This window comes from Astyanax mexicanus, chromosome 12, assembly GCF_023375975.1.
Source record: "Astyanax mexicanus isolate ESR-SI-001 chromosome 12, AstMex3_surface, whole genome shotgun sequence".
In the NCBI taxonomy this organism is placed as follows: Eukaryota; Metazoa; Chordata; class Actinopteri; order Characiformes; family Acestrorhamphidae; genus Astyanax; species Astyanax mexicanus.
The window spans coordinates 40262749-40282051 of NC_064419.1; the positions used below are offsets into that span (position 1 = coordinate 40262749).

At 39.2% G+C, this 19303-nt stretch overlaps 1 protein-coding gene across 2 annotated transcripts in view; it reads left to right on the forward strand.

The window, feature by feature from the left end:
• Window positions 1-19066, forward strand: part of sema3gb (sema domain, immunoglobulin domain (Ig), short basic domain, secreted, (semaphorin) 3Gb) — a 74386-nt gene extending 55320 nt beyond the window's left edge. The window contains exons 3-18 of one of the 2 annotated variants that reach the window (XM_049485809.1): window positions 4593-4753; window positions 5071-5133; window positions 5253-5372; window positions 7293-7386; window positions 7509-7628; window positions 7758-7903; window positions 8794-8908; window positions 9020-9089; window positions 12090-12234; window positions 12509-12731; window positions 13441-13529; window positions 13640-13681; window positions 13877-14034; window positions 14988-15055; window positions 15365-15492; window positions 16819-19066. In XM_049485809.1, the coding sequence (XP_049341766.1) occupies window positions 4593-4753; window positions 5071-5133; window positions 5253-5372; window positions 7293-7386; window positions 7509-7628; window positions 7758-7903; window positions 8794-8908; window positions 9020-9089; window positions 12090-12234; window positions 12509-12731; window positions 13441-13529; window positions 13640-13681; window positions 13877-14034; window positions 14988-15055; window positions 15365-15492; window positions 16819-17241 (2165 nt within the window). In that variant the 3' untranslated portion in view covers window positions 17242-19066. The remainder of the gene's footprint in view (window positions 1-4592; window positions 4754-5070; window positions 5134-5252; window positions 5373-7292; window positions 7387-7508; window positions 7629-7757; window positions 7904-8793; window positions 8909-9019; window positions 9090-12089; window positions 12235-12508; window positions 12732-13440; window positions 13530-13639; window positions 13682-13876; window positions 14035-14987; window positions 15056-15364; window positions 15493-16818) is intronic. The other variant, XM_049485810.1, reaches the window with a different exon arrangement.
• The last annotated feature ends 237 nt before the right edge of the window (window positions 19067-19303 follow it).

The following is a 19303-nucleotide window of genomic DNA, read 5'->3' on the forward strand; positions in this document are numbered from 1 at the left end:
AATGACTGAAGACACATATTAAAAAGTCCTCAGAATACACAGATTTAATAATTTTCCAGCATAATCACTTTAGATTTTTACTTTTTTTACTCTAATCCACATGCCCACTTTGTGATGCAAGCTACATTAAATTGTCGACTTTTTTATTTAGCAAAAAATTGGCATTTGATTAAACGTGGTTGACACAGAGGTGAAAATATGTTGAATTGTACATAATAATCCAGTTCTGTTTCAAAAATACATTTTGATTTTCTAAAATGTTTTTTAATCACAGTGGTAGTTTACTATGACAGGGTAGTTAGCATATGCTTTACCTCAGCTAAATATAGAGACTCTTTAGTCCCTTGAAAATAAAACAATATAAAAATTGTGATGTCGCTGATTTTAAAGATTAAAACACATCTGCTATTTTAACAAGTGCAAGAATTTCCCGTCCACCCTGTCATCTTAGGATAACCCTGCCCCTTTTAAGAAAGCAATGCTTAACTTCATTGATATCCCAACGTTTAAACTGTTTTATTTTCAAGGGAGTAAAACCATTTGCTGCATGTTCAGGCAATTTGTTAATAGAATTAAATTCACATTAGATTTGTAATTCTATATATTATCTCAATACTTAGCTGAGGTAAAGATTACGCTGTCCACACTTTTGTGTACATCTCACTCTGACATCACACACATACACGATCACCTGACTCTGCACACAGCACTTCTAGGAAGCAAATCACCAGAATATTGGGTTCACCTGTGCCCACCTGTATTTATACCCCTTCAGCACATATACACTATTTGCATAGTATTGTTCAGTTCATCCTGCTTTACAACATGTTATTTTCCTTGCCCTTGATTGTCTTTTTTATGACCTTTTGTCCACTTTGTTGTGCAGCTTGCCATAACAAGGAGAACAAATATGATATCTGTTTAGGCTGAAATCTGAACAATATGATAAATATTTAGGCACAGTATTTGGATAATGACTCATCGACTGACAAATGACAATTTAATTCTAAATTCTTTTTACATGAACAAATATACTTGCTACAATCTCTTATTTCGACAAGTGGAATTATTGCCAGTATTAACTTTAATCTAATTAAACTCGCCCAGCCTTGTACCAGCATGCTATGAAAGTTCAGAAAGGTCAATCACCTGTTTATTAAACACAAATTACTATGTTTACCCATATCAACGTTTTTGAAGTTACCCAGCCATTATCAGAGCTAGGAACCTCTCATTAAGAAATTCTCCACCACCTCCACTAATTCCACTGTTCCAGCAGAGCTGGAGATCCAGACATGTGCAGTGTGGCCCAGGGCACACGCGTGCGTCCTCCTGGAAAAAGCCTGACCGCGTGTCCCGCCCTTGCGCAAAGGTAGTGGATTTTGTGGATAAAGCCTGTTGGACGGGGATGAGAGGAGGGCTGAGAATAGCTCTGTGGCCCCAGAATGCAGCGAGCGCTCAGGAATCCCAGGCTGACCCTGTGGCCCCAGGCCCAGAGAGATTCTGAGCATGGCTGGAGGATCACCCATACAGCTGCCAGAGGCACACAACACCTCACACACACTCACATACACACACACATACACACACACATGCACACTCCAGCAATACACTTCGCCACCTAGTTAGAGCAGCAAGAAGAGCACACAACACACACACACACATATTAGCACACACATATACACTCCCAGACTGTCATCAGAGAACCTTCATACGCATGTGAGGTTGAACACGGCCCTGCTGTTGTCATCTTCCAGACTCGGTTGGGTGTGTTTATTAGCGAGCTATTTAAGTGCGGTTTTATGAAAGATTTATTATCGTGAAATTGTAGACGGCATATATATATTTAACTTTTTGATCTCGTTAGTTTATCTTCACTTAGTCCATGTATAGCTGAAAGAAAGCATGTTAAACACCTACTACTAAACAAACCACAGAAATAACCTCAGGCTATATTAGTACTGTACAAACAGCTGTCATGTAGTGTAAAAATGTGAGACTGTTTTTTGAGGAGACACTCATAAAAGTATTTTCTCTTATTTTTTGTCATGCATATTATGTCTACTCCATGTATATGTTTATAGGCCTCCCTCTACTACGGCTTTGTTTTGGAAAATACAGGAAATTTGTATCATATACAGCGCACATAATTCAATATATTGCAATATATAATGAGATACTGCAAGCTGTCTGACACCCGTCTTTACACACAAAATAGGAGGGTAGTTGATGAAACACATATGTTATTAATTATACCACAGTCACTTCCATCACTGCAATGTGATTGGCAGAGAGGCGTTCTATGAGGGCCATTATCAGCCGGTAATGCACTGTAACCAAAGCTCTCCATGTATTACTTCACCACATACAGGTAACCAAGCAACGATGCAGCGCTTACAAACCAAACAGCGCAGCTACAAACAGAGCAGCAATGGAACTCGCGGAGTGTTTTTATAACCAAACAGATCATATTATTTTCTCCTCCTCTTTAATTCAAAATATTTAAATAAACACTGATAATAGAACTGTGATATAATCGCAATAATACATTTGAGGTTCATGCTATAATGAAATATTGGCACTGCTGTGCTGATCTACGACACGAGGCCGCACTGCAGCACTGCACTGCCAATATTACACGTTATAGTACTCCCTCTTATGTATTATTTAATGTGGAATTACTATCACTGTGACAGGCCAGTGTTGCCTTTACAATTTATGTGCTGTAATTAATGATTATTAATGGTTTATAACCTACGTAATAACCATTAAAAAACTCCTTTTCCAACTACTTACAAACCCCTTATAAAGGGAGCCTTATTTTAAAGTGGTACCCAATTTCTTTACATTAAATTACAACATACTCACAAGCTTCTCACTCGTAGTTCTGCTGTATAGGCAGGATTTGGGCAGACGCTGGTTCTAGTAGGGATTAATTATTGCAGGAGTGCCCAGGCCTTGCGTACAAACACATAAACAAACACCTACTGAAGCCAGTAATTATCTGATGAGTCTTTTTTGAGTCAGACGTCTGGAAGAAGAGAAATCACAGAACTGTGCTAGGAGGTGGACAGCCCTGAATTAGAGCTTGTATCATAGGCATTACATGAAAGCATGTATGAGGGTGACCTTCTCGCCGCCACTGCCACTACTACTACTGCTATTTCTGTTTATTCAGAGCATGGGCTGCTGCGGTCGATGCAGGTTAGCGCTAGGGAGGAAGCTCTGCGATCCTCTGAGATCAAAGTGCAGGGTGGGATAAGGCTAACGTGAAGTAATTTATAGGTTCACTGCAAGTGTGTGTGTGTGTGTGTGTGTGTCAGTCCTACCCTCGAACCCCCACCACCACCCTGTGCGCTAAACATGCACTTCCACTTGTTCTCATAGAGGGCAATGATGTCAGCACGTCCTCATAACCTCAGATTTATATCTAAAGTCAAGCAGTTTTTCTCCCCCCCGCACTAAGCCCCGCCCCCTTTTCATTCACGGTTCACTCTCAGAGCACAGGATATCAGTGTGTCAGGTGGAATAGTGCTGTCTTCGTAATGTGCAGCTATGTGAATATGCGCAGTAACACAGCAAACATTCGCAGTAAAGCGCATTGCTGCGATGGCAGCGATGGTTGGCGTGGCGCTGTGCGGAAAAGCTCTGGGACGGGGACAGTAAGAGGCGTTTAGCACGCGGCCGGCCTGCGTGCTCAGACAGCTGAACTCATCTTTCATCTCCACACCTGCTCCCATCCCCTGTTGCCCTCAGCAATACAGACAGAGGGACACACATACACACATTTACACACACACACTCATAAAGAGAGAGAGAGAGAGAGAGAGAGAGAGAGAGAGAGTTGGTTGCACAGAGATTACTGCCACCTGCTGTATGACAGATATGTATGATAGAGGAACAGAGCAGGGCCTGCTTGCATAAAATTAGGGACTGAGCGCGCTGATCCTGGAGCACAGTCTTCTCTCGTTTACGATAACAAGAGAAACTACAGCACAGCTCCTACTCCAGCGCTCTACTCTCACCCTTACAGCTTTATGAAGCTTTAGCATGGTGCATTTATTATAATTTTATATCTCATCTGTGGTGTGTTTTTTTTTTTTTCGCAAGCTTGCAATGCTAAGCACCTCGTTAATTTATTGTTAATCTTTAATCATGTTTATTTTGCATTTAGTAACTACTAAATTTACAGGGATGTATATGGATCAGATACAGCAGTGCTGCTGCAGTTTTTAAACACCTCATTGTTACTACTGGACTGAAAATAGTACACCAACAAGAAATATCGAGAAGTATCTAGTTTCTTGTAGGAAGTATCATGTGGTCAGATGACCAGAATAAACTGTGCAGCAACAGATTCAGATATCTTTGGTGGTTTCTGGGGTCCTGACTAGACAGAAGCAATATGTGAACTCACTTGCCAATTAATGACTGACTTTGTCCTATTCTTAATTTCCAAAGTGCATTTTTATGCGGCTCAGCACCTAAAATAAAGAGGCCGCCTAATCATTTTCAGTTAATGTACAATAACTAATAAATCGTTATTAAGAGTATTATTAAGAAGAATTTCCTCCCGCTCTTTCCCCCCTCAGAGCTGCTGGAAACGAGGACTATCCGGCCTTTCAGCTTCTCCTTCAACACCAGCGACTACCGCATCCTGCACATGGACCAGGACCAGGGCCGACTCTACTTGGGCAGCCGAGAGTACCTGGTCTCTTTGGACATGCAGAACATTAATAAGGAGCCACTTATTGTGAGAAGGAATTTTAATGTTTCTTACATGTAGTTTACTATGCAGAGCTTATCACCACAATATTGAGTTCACCTGCGACCACCTGTATTAATACCCCTTCAGCACATACACTCTTTGCATAGTATTGTTCGGTTTATCCTGCTTTTAAATGCCTTTTTTATTACCTTTTTCTGTTTATCTCAACTCTGTACTGCCTGATCATGATGTTGTGCAGCTTGCAATATCAGAGAGAACAAGTGCATACAAGTAAAAAAAAATAATTACATTAATTAGTATCAGAATGCATAATGCTTGCCTACATCTATGTTTGAATTTAGATCCACTGGCCTGCTACTGCCCAGAGGAAAGGAGAGTGCCGAATGACGGGAAAAGGAGGACAAGTAGGACTGTTTTTAGCTCTTTATTAATGATGCTATTGGAAATATTTCCATGTGCAGTTAAAGGATAAAGTAAATTCTCATATATAGGTATGCTGTGTTTTCTTTCTCCTGAACAACAGGGAGAGTGTGCCAACTTTGTACGTCTGATCGAGCCCTGGAACAGAACTCATCTGTACACATGTGGCACTGGAGCGTACAAGCCCATCTGCACCTTCATCAACAGAGGCTGGAAAGCTGAGGTGGGCGTCCACATGCAAATATACCAACAAGTACACAACTCAAAGGCGTCAAGCCATAACTTCCTTCATATTATACAATATATGAGCCCTTTATTCCAGTTTATCAGTTTTACAGTTCCAGTTACCACCAACTAGCTAAATCTTACTGTATCACAATATGCTACTGGTGCTAAGAGGGTGAAAGGTTAGGATGAGCTTCCTCCAATTTTCTTGAATTTCTCAAAGGAGAAGTTCTATTACGTCAATTCTGTTATGTCAGCTAAGTGAGTATTGGAAAGGGCGAGGCTCATAGATCTCACTCAGGGTCAGAGTCTTGAATAGCTGTTGCATTACTGGCAGAGCCACTCAAGAAATCACTGATTTTCACTTAATTCTCAACTTAATTTTCTTTTTAGTTACATTTAAAAACATTATACACTCTTTAAGGGGCAGTTTCCTGGACAGGGATTAAGCCTAGTTGTAGATTATATTTTCCTCTCAATGGAAAATCTCCTTACAGAATTCATTACAATCTAAAACTAGATTAAATCCCTGGGAAACTGAATTTGAATTTGAATTTATTGAAAGGATAGCCCCTTGAGATGTGACATCTCATTTTCAAGGGGGTCCTATAAATACATACACAAAACAAAACTAATTAATTGATTCGAACATAAAACAGGGATGAGTTCTATATGGACATCTCAAAACAAACCTACACAAAAAGTTAAACACAACATTAAGAGGTCTTAAGTGAATTTCAGAGGTGTTCATATAGACTATATCAGCATAATCAATAATAGGTCAAATTAATTGAGAAACCAATCTTTTTCTAATATGAAACGTAAAACAATTAATTGCACGATAAAGTGAACTGCCCAATACCTGTACTTTAATGAATAGTTTCAACCTTATTGGACTCCACAAACTACTAAACTGTTACTATAATAAAAATAATAGTAGTATCTCCATTGTGTTCAATAAAAGAAACATAGATAAATAGAGTTCAAACAGTTAAAATAATACAGCTTTTAAAATAGATTTTAATACACAGCTTTTTAGTACATTTTTTAATCCTGGGTCATGCTTCTTCACCATCAGCAGCCAGAGTCAGAGAGAGCAATATTGTCTATGGTTGGATAGATGGCCTGTTGGCTGATCAGTGCTGGAAATCTGGCGCTTTCCTTTGAGTGTATTGTCTATTTATCGATTAAGTGGAGTTTGAAAAGAGCCATTGGCTGACTTCATATGTGCTTGTCCTCAGTCTGATATTGTTGGGAACATTTCAAGTGATAGTGGGAGTTCTAGTTAAAGGGTGGGTTAAAATTGAAAGACAATTGGGAAAAATGTTAAATGTGAGCTCTGAAAAAAGACCACTTAATAAATATGTTTTTCCTTGATATTATCAAATTGAAAATCTCTGGAATATAATCAAGAGGAAGATGGATGATCACAAGCCATCAAACCAAGCTGAACTGCTTAAATTTTTGCACCAGGAGTGGCATAAAGTTGTCCAAAAGCAGTGTGTAAGACTGGTGGAGGAGAACATGTCAAGATGCATGAAAACTGTGATTAAAAAGCAGGTTTATCACTAAATATTGATTTCTGAGCTCTTAAAATTTTATGAAAATGAACTTGCATTATTTTCTTTGCATTATTTGAGGTCTGAAAGCTCTGCATCTTTTTTGTTATTTTAGTCATTTCTCATTTTCTGCAAATAAATGCTCTAAATGACAATATTTTTATTTGGAATTTGGGAGAAATGTTGTCTGTAGTTTATAGAATAAAACATCAATATTTATTTTACTCAAAGATATAACTATAAATAGCAAAATCAGAGAAACTGATTCAGAAACTAAAGTGGTCTCTCACAGTACAGTGCGGAGTGCAGCTTCTTCCTGTGAAATTAATGTGTATATGTGTGTTTGTATATGTGTTCAGGAGTACCTCTTCCGCCTGGTTCCTGGCTATGTGGACTCCGGAAAGGGAAAGTGTCCATATGATCCCCGGCAGGAAAACGCTGCAGCTCTTATCCGTAAGCCTGCTCTCTAGCGTTCTTCAACTCTCTGAGGTTCACAACAAATGAGATTACAAACAAGCCACACTTCATTAGTCCTGATTCATTTCTCTCTCCACACCCTCTTCCTCCTTTGGCAGATGGTAACCTGTATGCGGGGGTGCACGTAGACTTCATGGGGACAGATCCAGCTATCTTCAGGACGCTGGGAGACAGGCCTGCTGTCAGGACCGAGCAGTATGACTCCCGATGGCTGAATGGTATGACGTGAATAGAAAGATTGAATATATATAGGATAATTGGGTACTGAACTTGCGTGTAGATGTGGGTGTTCTGAAAACATTACTTATCAATATCTGTGTTTCTGTCTCTCTCTTTATTTCTTCTAGAGCCTGTGTTTGTAAAAATCCAGAAAATTCCAGATAGTGCAGAAAAGAATGACGACAAGTTGTATTTTTTCTTCCGTGAGAAGAGTCTGGATGCAGCAGGGGGCAGCACCCCCAGTGTTCTGGCCAGAGTGGGCAGAGTTTGTCTGGTGAGAATTTGTTATTTATGACCATAATTTATGACCATAAGATGACATTTAGAGTCCTATCAAGGCGTGTTGTAATGCTCATTCATATTCTACATTCTGTAAAAAGTCTATTTTGCACCTGCTGGAAATGAGGTGCACCTCTGGAAATGAGGTGCGCCACTGACTGATTAAAACCTTGCCAGTCAATAGACCCCTATCCATACCTATCTTCTTAGTGCGTATACGCCCACCAGAGTGCAAATTCAGCTTTTTCATTAACAATAGACAGAATAAAGAATAAAATAACATTGCTGTTCTCTTAAATTGTTTGCTTCACTAGTAAGAATCCTCTGCTGAGATGGGCAAAGCACTGGGCTGCTCAAATAGCTTTAATACATTTGCTTGTTATGGTTTTGGCAATTTTTTTTTTTTTTTTTTTTTTTTTTTAGGCCTATGATGCAGACCATGTGAAATACTAATCATAGAGGGTGCCATAACTTAGCTTTTTGCAAAATAGCTTGCGGCTATGTTCCTTTTTATGAAATCTTCATAAATATGCAAATAAAACTGTGTGTTTTGAAATCAGGTTGTCTTTTACTTACTTGCCTTTTCACAGTAACAGCATTTTTGACCAGGGGTGCCCAAAGCCAATGAAGCTACAGGAACATTTATAAATATTTATAGCAATAAAACTCTGATGACTGTCTGCTCTGTCTGTTTTGTGGAAGTAGTCATTTTTGTCAGTTTTGCTGGATGTTATAAATATCTCATGAAGTCTGTAAATAGGAACTCCACAAAGAGGAACTTTCAGAAGATAGACTTTGACATGGATGAGTTTAAAAAGTTTAATCACAGGATGTTTTAAGAAATTGCGATGGTGATGTTCTTTTTTCCATCTTTCTTTATATCAGAATGACGATGGAGGTCAAAGGTCGCTGGTAAATAAGTGGACGACGTTCCTGAAGGCTCGTCTGGTGTGTTCTGTAATTGGGGCAGAAGGAGTCGAGACGTATTTTGATGAACTGAGTAAGGCGTTGTGTTTTTCTTTCCTTTTTTATTCTCTAATAGCGCAGTAATTATAAATATGAATGCTCTGTGGTTCTGCTTCAGTGACAGATTCATGTGTTTGTGTTTTAGGGGATGTGTTCATTCAGCGGACTCACGATGAGCGTAACCCCACTGTGTACGCTGTGTTCTCCACCGCTGGGTAAAAACCTGCTCTTATTCAAAAGCTTTGACGTCAGCTTAACCAATGAGTAACTCTTGTTAGTGATGTAATATTAAGCAATGCTTTTGGCAGACAGATCAGACAGTTTACACAGTTTTCCTATTTGTCCCACGTGCAGTCCATCGACCAAGACGAGTGGTGTCTGAAATTAGCTTTTTGAGGTTTTCCTGTAGAGTTATGAGGCTCAAGGGGCTAATATGTAATGTGTAGATTTGTAACCCAACAAATAGAGTTACTTTACTCAAAACACCTTTAAATACATCGACATGTGTCTCCTTTTTTATTTTTAATGTCTCATTAAAGAAAAAAAACAACACTGTACTGACCTGCTGATTACGCATGTGGGGCTCCTGCAATGAACATGATTATGAGTTATTTTAGTCGCTTTTCTGTTTGCATGTGCAGTTCTAGCCAGAAACTGCTGGTCATGATCATTAACAACCGCTGTTCTGTCCACTGTGGGTGGTAATGCCTTCTGTGACTAGGTCCCAGTACACATGTGACACAGTGTATCGAGGAATGTAAAAATGCCCTCCACAACTTCAAAAATACTTCAGTCCCATCCATCTGGCACCCATTATAACTATCCCTCAAACTACACTAATCTACGTCAGGAGTCCGCAATTAAGTTTGGCTGTGGGCCAGATATTTTCCAAGCCATTATGTGTCGGACCACAAAAAAAATTGTTTTGGAAAATGAAGTGTAATGGCATGGAGTGCTACAGACTAGTAGCTCTCCAGCCCATAGGGTTGTTGAACCCCATTGCAGAACATTTTTCATTATTGTTCATTTTAGTTCAAACAACCCCACGGGCCAGATGTTTCATGCTTGTGGGCCACATCTGGCCCGCGGGCCGCCTATTGCTGACCCCTGATCTACGTCATGTAAAACCTCACTCACAAGATAGCACTTCACAATTTATACAGGTGTGGGCATTCCTAAACTTTCCCATGAAGGAACACTGCATAATTACGTACTTCTATCCCATGACTTTTGGCATGTCAGTGTATATCATCACTGTCATGTAAAAAAATTGTATTTTAAAACGGATCAATGGACCTATAGAAATGCTCATACAGTTTAATTACATTGACACATTACTACTGTAAGTTAAGGTCTTTTCTTTTTCTTGCAAAGTAAGCAAATTGGAGATACCAGGATTTTGCTGGACATGTTTATTCATATCTATATACAGTCATCACACAAGAAGGACTTACCTAATAAAAAAATAAAATAAAACTTTAGGTTCCCTGAAGCTCTAAATAATCTCAAATGAAACAGTAAATGCTATGCGTTTTTGACGTTATATGGAATAATATGCTCTGTACAAAAATACGCTTAAGTATGATGTATAACTCAAATTACATACAAAGTGTTGGCTAGAATCTTTAATTGCTAGTTGTACTCACTGCTTAGCTCCAGTACAAAGCAAATCTCAGACACCACATGTCTTGAATTCTGACTTATATAGATTAAATAGATTAAATAGATTTTTGTCAGATTTTGACTAGGGATGCACCATAATATTTGGTAATCAATATGATCTGTCTGAAAATGAAAAAAAAGGACAGTGTTCTGTAAAAAGTAAAAAGAGAGAAAAAAAATTCAGGTTTACTTTATTATTAAATTTAGCCTAGTTCTTTTACGTAATGATGTGAAAACATGAAAAAACATGTTCAGAATTTGTTTGTTTGTCAGTCAGATGCTGCATTTTGTTCATTGTCCATTAAAGGAGAAATCCTGTGTGAAATGGACTTGTGGTGTAGAGAAACATGATAACGAATACCAACTTCTTAAAATGAAGTCAAAATAAGTCAACTAAAGAGCATTAACGGATAGGTAGGATAGGGGAACAGATTGCAAAATTAATTCTGTGAAAATGTGTAAATTGTATGAAAATTTCTCTATAATATTCATGCATTTTCACAGAATTCATTGTGTAATCTGTTTCACTATCCTACCTATTTGATGGTGGCGTCTAAAGAACTACTTCAAGGTATTTTCTAAGTTCTTAGCGCCTTTTTTTAAAAATATCAGTGCTCTTAGAATTCAACCAATAAAATGTGGAGCTATTTTGAGCTTGTTATTGGTGTAAAAATAGTGATTTCTTTGCATGTGCTATGCTATTCCCTTATTGCTAGCATTGTAAGCCTTTTAGGAGCTTCGGCTAAAAGCGCTGTATTTTGGAATGCTGGGGATGAATTGAAGACAAAAGTTTGTACTCGTTATGGTGTTTTACTACATTCCAAGTCCATTTCACACCAGATTTCTCCTTTAATGTCAAAAAGGATAATTTCAGTGAATTCCTATTTCTGACTTGTATTGGATCAGTTTTCCAGACAGGGATAACACCTAGTCGTAGCCTAAATTTTTCTTTTAATGTAAAATGTACATTCAAAATGTTGTGTAGTCCCCAGCGGTCTAATGCGCTGCCACTATGAGCAGGAGGTCGCAGGTTCGAACCCCCGCTCATGCAGCTTTGCCATCAGCTGCCGGCGCTCAGAGGGAGCAAAATTGGCTCTGCTCCCTCTGGGGTGGGTAGATGGCGCTCTCTCTCCATCACGCTTAAATGTGGCAATGGGCGGCACGAGGCGTCTGTGAGCGGATGAATCGGAACCTAGCCGATGTGCTTTCCTCCGAGCGCGCTCGCTGCTCAGACAGTGATTCATCAGCAGCAGCTCGAAAAAAAGGGGTGATTGACTTCACATGTGTCGGAGGAGGCGTATGCTCGTCCGCATCCTCCAAGGGTCACGGGCGTCACCTGTGATGGGGACGCACAAAGGGGCGGGACAATTGGATATCCAAATTGGGAGAAAAAGGGGAAAAATCAGAAATAAAATAAAAAACAAAATAAAAAAAAAGAAATGTTGTGTAGTCCAAGATTGGGCTAAATCCCTGTGTGAAAATATGCCCCTTTGAGTTTACATTGGTATTATATTCTATATCATCTGTCTTTCTCTTTCTCTCTCTGTCTGTAGATCTGTGTTTAAGGGTTCAGCAGTGTGTGTGTACTCCATGGCTGACATCAGAAACGTCTTCAACGGGCCTTTCTCCCACAAACACGGACACAACTACCAGTGGACTCCTTACACTGGAAAAATCCCCTACCCCCGTCCTGGCACGGTGAGCTCCAGCGCTGCGTTTTTTTTTCCTCTGGGGCCGAACTGTACAAACACTGAATAATGTAATCCTGACCGGCAGATTCATCATAAAGCATCGTGGAAATTGATTAACCCTCACCACGAAGCCTTTTATCACGCCGGACTGGCTGTAGTATTGCATTATTCTGTAGCATTTCCAGCTAATCCTCTTGAAGTCGCTCAGAGATGTGTGATATTGATGTGGGCTGTGTGGATTTATGGGTGCTATCTCTCTGCTTCTCTCTGGGTGAACTCAGTGCCCCGGAGGAACCTTCACGCCTGGTCTCCACACCACCAAAGCCTTCTCCGACGAGGCCATCAACTTCGTACGCGCGCACCCTCTCATGTACCACCCCATATACCCTACCCACAAGCGCCCCCTGGTGGTGAGGACGGGCGTGGACTACCGCTTCACCACCATCGCTGTGGACATGGTGGATGCTGTTGATGGGAGATATGAAGTTCTTTTCTTAGGGACAGGTAAAAAAAAAAGAAAAACATACTGTAATAGATGTATTCTCAGAAAAGAACTGTACATTGAAAATTCTGTTTTATTTAAAAAAATATATTTTTTAAAAATCAAATTAAAGGGGTGAAAAGTCTGTTTTAATAGCTTTCTATAATGAATGAATCACTATCTGGCACCAACTATCAGGCCTTCCTTAGTCTCAAGCCAATAATTCAAACCACCTTTATATTAAGAATGTTGGCCACAGTTCATCCTCACTCACAAGATAACACCTCACACCATTTACAAGTGTGGGCATTCCAAAGTAATGAGGGAACACTCATGATGCAAAACAGATGCTATTCTTTAAACATACTTTTATTTACTTACTGTTATCCCATGACTTTTGGCATATGAGGGTATTTTAAACTACGAAAAAGAGGGAAAAGAATGGCTAGCAATAACAAAAACATGTAGTAATTTAAATTAAATATGTCTCACTCAAATTAAAGGTGCTATTAAACATTATACACATATTAGATATTGCTAAATATTATATTATAAGGCTTTTTCTTACATTTGTCCAATGTTTTATTATTTAAATTGAATTAAAATGTAATCTCTTTTAATATTTTTATTACATTGATTAAAATGCCCACTTTTACCATGTAATACCCCATTTTAACATGTAATATCCTTGGTGAATCTCTCCTAAGTGGTCTCTTTCTTGTTCTCTGGTAGATCGAGGAACAGTGCAGAAAGTGATCGTCTTACCAAAAGACACGAGCACAACAGAAGAACTCATTCTGGAGGAGGTGGAGGTTTTCAGGGTAATCACACTATTTCATATAAATTGTACATTATATGAATAAAATAGCTTTTTCAGCTGAGGGGAACGTGTTGAAGTTGAAGGTTAACTGTGGTCGCTGATGTTTTTCAGACTCAAGCACCAGTGAAAACTCTGAAAATGTCTTCTAAACGGGTAAGATCAGCTCATACACTGGATTAATTATGTAGTAGTTAATTTATTTTATGTTCATTTATGTTCTTTTACATCTTTATAGAACTACAGAGACCTGCAAAATTGAATTTAAACTTATAATATTTATAATAAAGCCACCGTTTGATCTGTCTGTTTGTTGTAACTGTGGTCTTTCTGCTCCTCTCTGGATCACAGCAACAGCTGTACGTGTCGTCGGAGCGGGGTCTGACCCAGGTGTCTCTGCACCGCTGTGACGTGTACGGTAAAGCCTGCTCTGACTGCTGCCTGGCCCGAGATCCGTACTGCGCCTGGGACGGAGAGACATGCTCCGCTTTCACCCCCGCCACCAAGAGGTCTGAACACCACTGCTTACCTCCACATTCTTACTAACACGCAAAAACTTTTATCTCACTGTTTTTCACTTTAAAATATTATAATAAATGGAATTATTGGTGGCAGATCTTCAAATTTTTGTAATTTAAAGCTGCACTCACTTGGTTGGTTGGCTGCACATTCCACAGAAGCAGGGTTTAGCATGGGTGCTCTGACCAGCCTGCGGGTACGAGGCCCCATACATGTACAGTATTCGTACTGTAACCATTAACCATGCAAACTTTTGAAATGCTAACTTTCCAAGTTATTCCCTTTTAAACTTTTAAACTTGTCAGTAGTTTTGCAGGAGCCAAAATAGTAAAACAAAAACAATGGGTCCATTTTTGAGGCCCAAGTATCTACTTTCACATGAGCCATTAACCACCAGAGTACAGTGTTTGTTTATTTATATTTATATTGTAAGCTGAACATTAGGACCTCAAAATTGGCTAAAATTGCATTTTATGAAGAAAATTAAGGTCATTACATTTGAAAAAATGGCATGAAATTCAAAAGTATCCTCAAGTGCAATAAGAAGCACAATCAAAAATGTTATGATGAAACTGGCTCTCATTAGGACCACCTCAGGAAAGGAAGAGCAAGAGTGTCCTCTGTTGCACAGGATAAGTTACCAATCACAGAAACTGCAAGTTGACAGCACCCCAGAGTATGTTTTTTAACACTTTTAAGTTACTACATGATTCCATATGTGTTCCTTCATAGTCTAGATGACTTCAGCTTGAACTTATAACGTAGGAAAAAAATAAAAACAATAAATGAGATGGTGTACCCAAACTTTTGACGGGTACGACATGTTAAGATTGCAAGACAATCAAGGCTGTTTATTCTGTATCAGGGTATGTGTTTCTGCTCTGTGTTACAGCTGTATTCTCGGATATCAATAATCAATATAATGTTTGTGGATAATTTTTAGGAGAAGCCGGAGACAAGATATCAAACACGGAGATCCGTTACGCCAGTGCAGGGGCTTCAACTCTAAGGGTAAGATCTGATTATGAATGATATAATTGAGTTTAATTATTTCGCAAAATTGTTTACATTTTTTTACATTATCTTTTGTAAATGCTGTGTATTCTTTTTTTATTACCATAATAAGTGCTTTCATTCTATTATTCATTCAATTATTTTATATAAGTATGTATTAATGCCCTTTTATAATTCTGGGAACAGCAGACAATAGGCCTAACTACACAGATTGTCCATGACTGTTAGGTTTTTCTTTACAGCTACAGTTAAAAAGAGCTGAACAGGATTAGGTGTGTAAGTCTGTGCTTTCTCTTGTTCTGTCAGTAGAGAAGCGCCTGAGGGAGACGGTGCAGTTCGGGGTGGAGGGCAGCAGCACGTTTCTGGAGTGCCAGCCCAGATCTCCACAGGCTACTGTTAAATGGCTCTATCAAAAAGATGGAAAACGCAAAGCAGTAAGATTTCCCTCTGAAACGTCTGTCCATCACACAGTAGCACTTCTCTTCTCATTATTCAGATCAGATTAGTATACAGTAGTTCAGTAGTAATTTCACTCATTTCAGCATCCTCATACCATAAGGTAGAATGTAGAATGTTGTAACCATTATATTTTTAAATATATTTTTTAACAAAATATATTAAAAAGCCACATTATTAAAGGAAAATAACAATGTAATGTTTTTAAAAATTGATTACTGTAAATATAGATTTCAGCTGTTCCTTTGTGTTTCTTTTTTTTAATTATTATTTAAAAAACTACAAAAAAAATTATCTTAGAAGGTAAATATTGCCTAATATAAATATTCCATCGCTGTCCAATAAAAAAAGTTTCTCCTTTTTATTTCAACAAAACAACTGTCCCTTATACTGTGCTAAAATTTCTTGAAAGTTTTTCTTGAAAGGATTTATCTCTCTCCTGTAAAGTTGCTGTTTTCGAGATACTTGTTTTTCATTGGACAGCGACAATTTATTTTCAGCAAAAGTCAGTATTTTTAAGTTACGTAAGTATTTTTGTTACATGCTTGTGTATTTCACTAACAGACAAAAACCCCACTTTTGTGTTGTCACCAACGAAATGTTTTAGTAAAAGGAAGTATTTCCCTCTGAAAATGATTGCAGTTGCACACGTTTTATTATACACGTTTATTAATTTTTTTGTGCGTATTGGAACAACACAAGACTGTGTGAAAAGCATCATAAAATCTGAAGATTACTAAAGGATCTTGGGTCGTAATATAGGGCCTGGTATCAGAAGGCTGGATTTGTGTCCTACGTCACGGGTCATCCATCTTACAATTGCTGTTGGGCAAATATGAAAGAACAGTTTGCAAAAGAAGAGTGGTCCAGAATTCTAGTTTAGAGGTGTAAGGAGCTTGTTAATGGTTATAGGAAGCTGACTGATTTTATTATTTTTTTTCCAAAGGGTGTGCAACCAAATATTAAGTTGAGAGTGCCAAAAAATGTTGTTAGGCATATTTTTGGAGTTTTGCATGAAATCATATCAAAAGTTTCATTGTGTTGTTCCAATTGTGTATAATAAAGCGTGTATACTTGCAATCATTTTAATAAAATGTAATACATTTTTAAGTATTCCAGTCAGTTTAAACACATAAACCACCCTTTTCTGAAGCTCTAAACATGTGTTTTATCCAAAATTTCCTTTTATATAATAGATTTTAATAAAAACACAATTAGCTAAATATTTTGAAAGAAGTTATTAGATGCAGACACAGAAAACGAGTCTTACAGCACTGACACACGTTTACTTTCCTCACTCACAGCTCAGTCGAGATAAAGAGGTGCTGAAGACGGGTCACGGAATTCTGCTGAAGTCCCTGGTTCACTCAGACGCTGGTCTCTATCACTGCCTCGCCACCGAGAACAACTTCAAACACACCTTGGCTCGAGTGTCCCTGCGGATCCTGGACCGCGAAATCGTGGAGGCCCTGACCGCTCCGGACGGCCCTGTGGAGTCTGAACGTCACCACCAGCACCACCATCATCGGCCCCCGCCTCCACCCCCGCCTCATACCCCGCCTCCACCCCTCCAGCAGCTCCCCCCACAGCCCGAGGTGCGCCTCATCAACCAGTACTGCCAGTCCTACTGGCAGCAGCAGAGCCCCGGCCAGACCCACAAACCCAAACGCACCAACCGCAGACACACCGACCAGCAGGAGGCGCAGGAGGAGCTGCAGGACCAGTGATAGCGTTCTGCGCGCCAGCTGATCCAGCGTTCCATACTCTCTCTCTCTCTGTGTGTGTGAGCAGGATAGGTAACGTCGGTAAAGACTGTGTTCCTAAGATAAATTACGGGGAAAAAACACACGATTTTAAAGTTAGTTCCAGATTTCAATTTTTTAACACATTGCATGTTGAGGTTCTTGATGCGAGACAGTGAGGATACAGTCTTGTTAACTAGGGATGGGACAGTTTGAGGGTCTAAAAATGAATAAAAACTAAGTTTGTAAAAAAAAAAAAAAATCTACTGATAGATTTTCCCAGCCCAGGAACAATGTGTGGTAACCTGCTGGAATATTAACAACATGACGAAGGGAGTTTTTAAAGCTTTTGTTAATATTTCTGTGTTTCCAATCCAATAATTCTGGGAAGATCAGTAGAAGTTACACTTTAGTACCTGTGGTGCATTGATGTCAATGTGTATTAGTGTATTATTGGCTTTTTCTATGTGTTCACATGTTCACAAGTTTTAACAAGGATGAGTTTTGACATTTGATCACTGATATCTTGGATGATAAATGGGATGTGGTACATATTCATGCTGTCCCATCTATAGGCTGTTCTGTGTTCACATTAGCAGGCGACTATAAGATTATAGTCAATTATAGTATAGTTGCAACCAGTGACCAATCGAGTTGAGGTTTTCTCAGCTTTACCCAAAGTGACATTCTAAACCGATTGGCTCCAACAAGCTTTTTTTTTTTTTAGACCAATCATAGACACAGGGGTCCGAGGTCCCCAGTTTCACCCAGTTTCGCTCTCTGAACGTTTGGTTCCTACCAGCAACTTGCTGATGCTGATTTTCCATGCTATGAAAGGTCTGTTTCTACACTTATTGTCAAAGAAGTGGTTGCACCCGGAAGGAAGTGTCTAATTAAAGTGCTTTTCGAAACAACAAATGTTTTAAAGACTTTTCAGCCTGGGGTTGTAGAGGTTCCTAATGGAGTCCTGCTATAATCCATCCAGTGCATCTTGAATATTTATCCAGTTCTTGCTTTAGGGGTGGAGTGATGATAACCTGTGCAATAGCACCACGGACATTTTTAATGGGGGACAGGTCTGGCAATGCGGCTGACCATGGCAGAGTATCTGTGTCTTTAAGACAAGCTCTTGAGAGAGCAGCAGTATGTGGATAAGCATTGTCCTGTTGGTATAGCAAAAGCAAGACTTGTCCCTGAAGATGACCAACTGCCATGACAGTGTGGCACGACTACCCACCAAGATTCATTCCTGTCTGTGCGACTTGCAAGGCTATTCCTATTACAGAGAAAGGGAAAATGTAGTGTTGGGAGTCTTGCCCAAGGACTCTTATTGGTGTAGCACAGCTTTTAGTCACCCAGACCTGGAATTGAACCCCACATAGGGTTCTCCCACACTGTAGCTCACTGGCAGATGGTGGTGTTATCCACTGCACCACACCAACCAATCATTCCTTGGGGTGCAACTGTTTTTTTGATGATTGTGTGTAGTAATGTATTTTCTCAAACTTTTCGCCTGCTAGTGTGAAAACAGGATGGAACAGGCTGCTGTATCTTCTTCTTAGTTTTCTTTTGGTTTTGGCTTTTCTAAGCTTACAGTACATTGTGTGCTCACTTTACGGAGCAGTAGGTTTATTAATATTAATGTGAAATGTTTCTCCAAACCAAAGGAAACAGTCAACATGCCGCCACATTACATAACACACATAGAATTTAGGGCTGTTTTTTTTCTCCACTGTATGTTCTCTTCCGCTGTAACCGGTCGTTATATTGCCATTACTCTCTCTCTCTCTCTCTGAGAGTAAAAAAGTCAGTATTTCATGAACATTGTACTTTGGAAAACATTGTAAAGCTCTGGCGCTTGCCTTTTCTAGTATTTAAAGCCTGTTTTGTTGGGATAGATGGTTGTTAGTCCTCAGCCTGTGGAACACAGCAGTGGAAAGAATTTGCTGTGGAGTATTTCTACATGATTCCACTCACATTTACGGCACGGTCATCCGCTGATGTGTCCAAAAGAAGCCTGTTTTCCTGTACTGGGTTATAATTACGA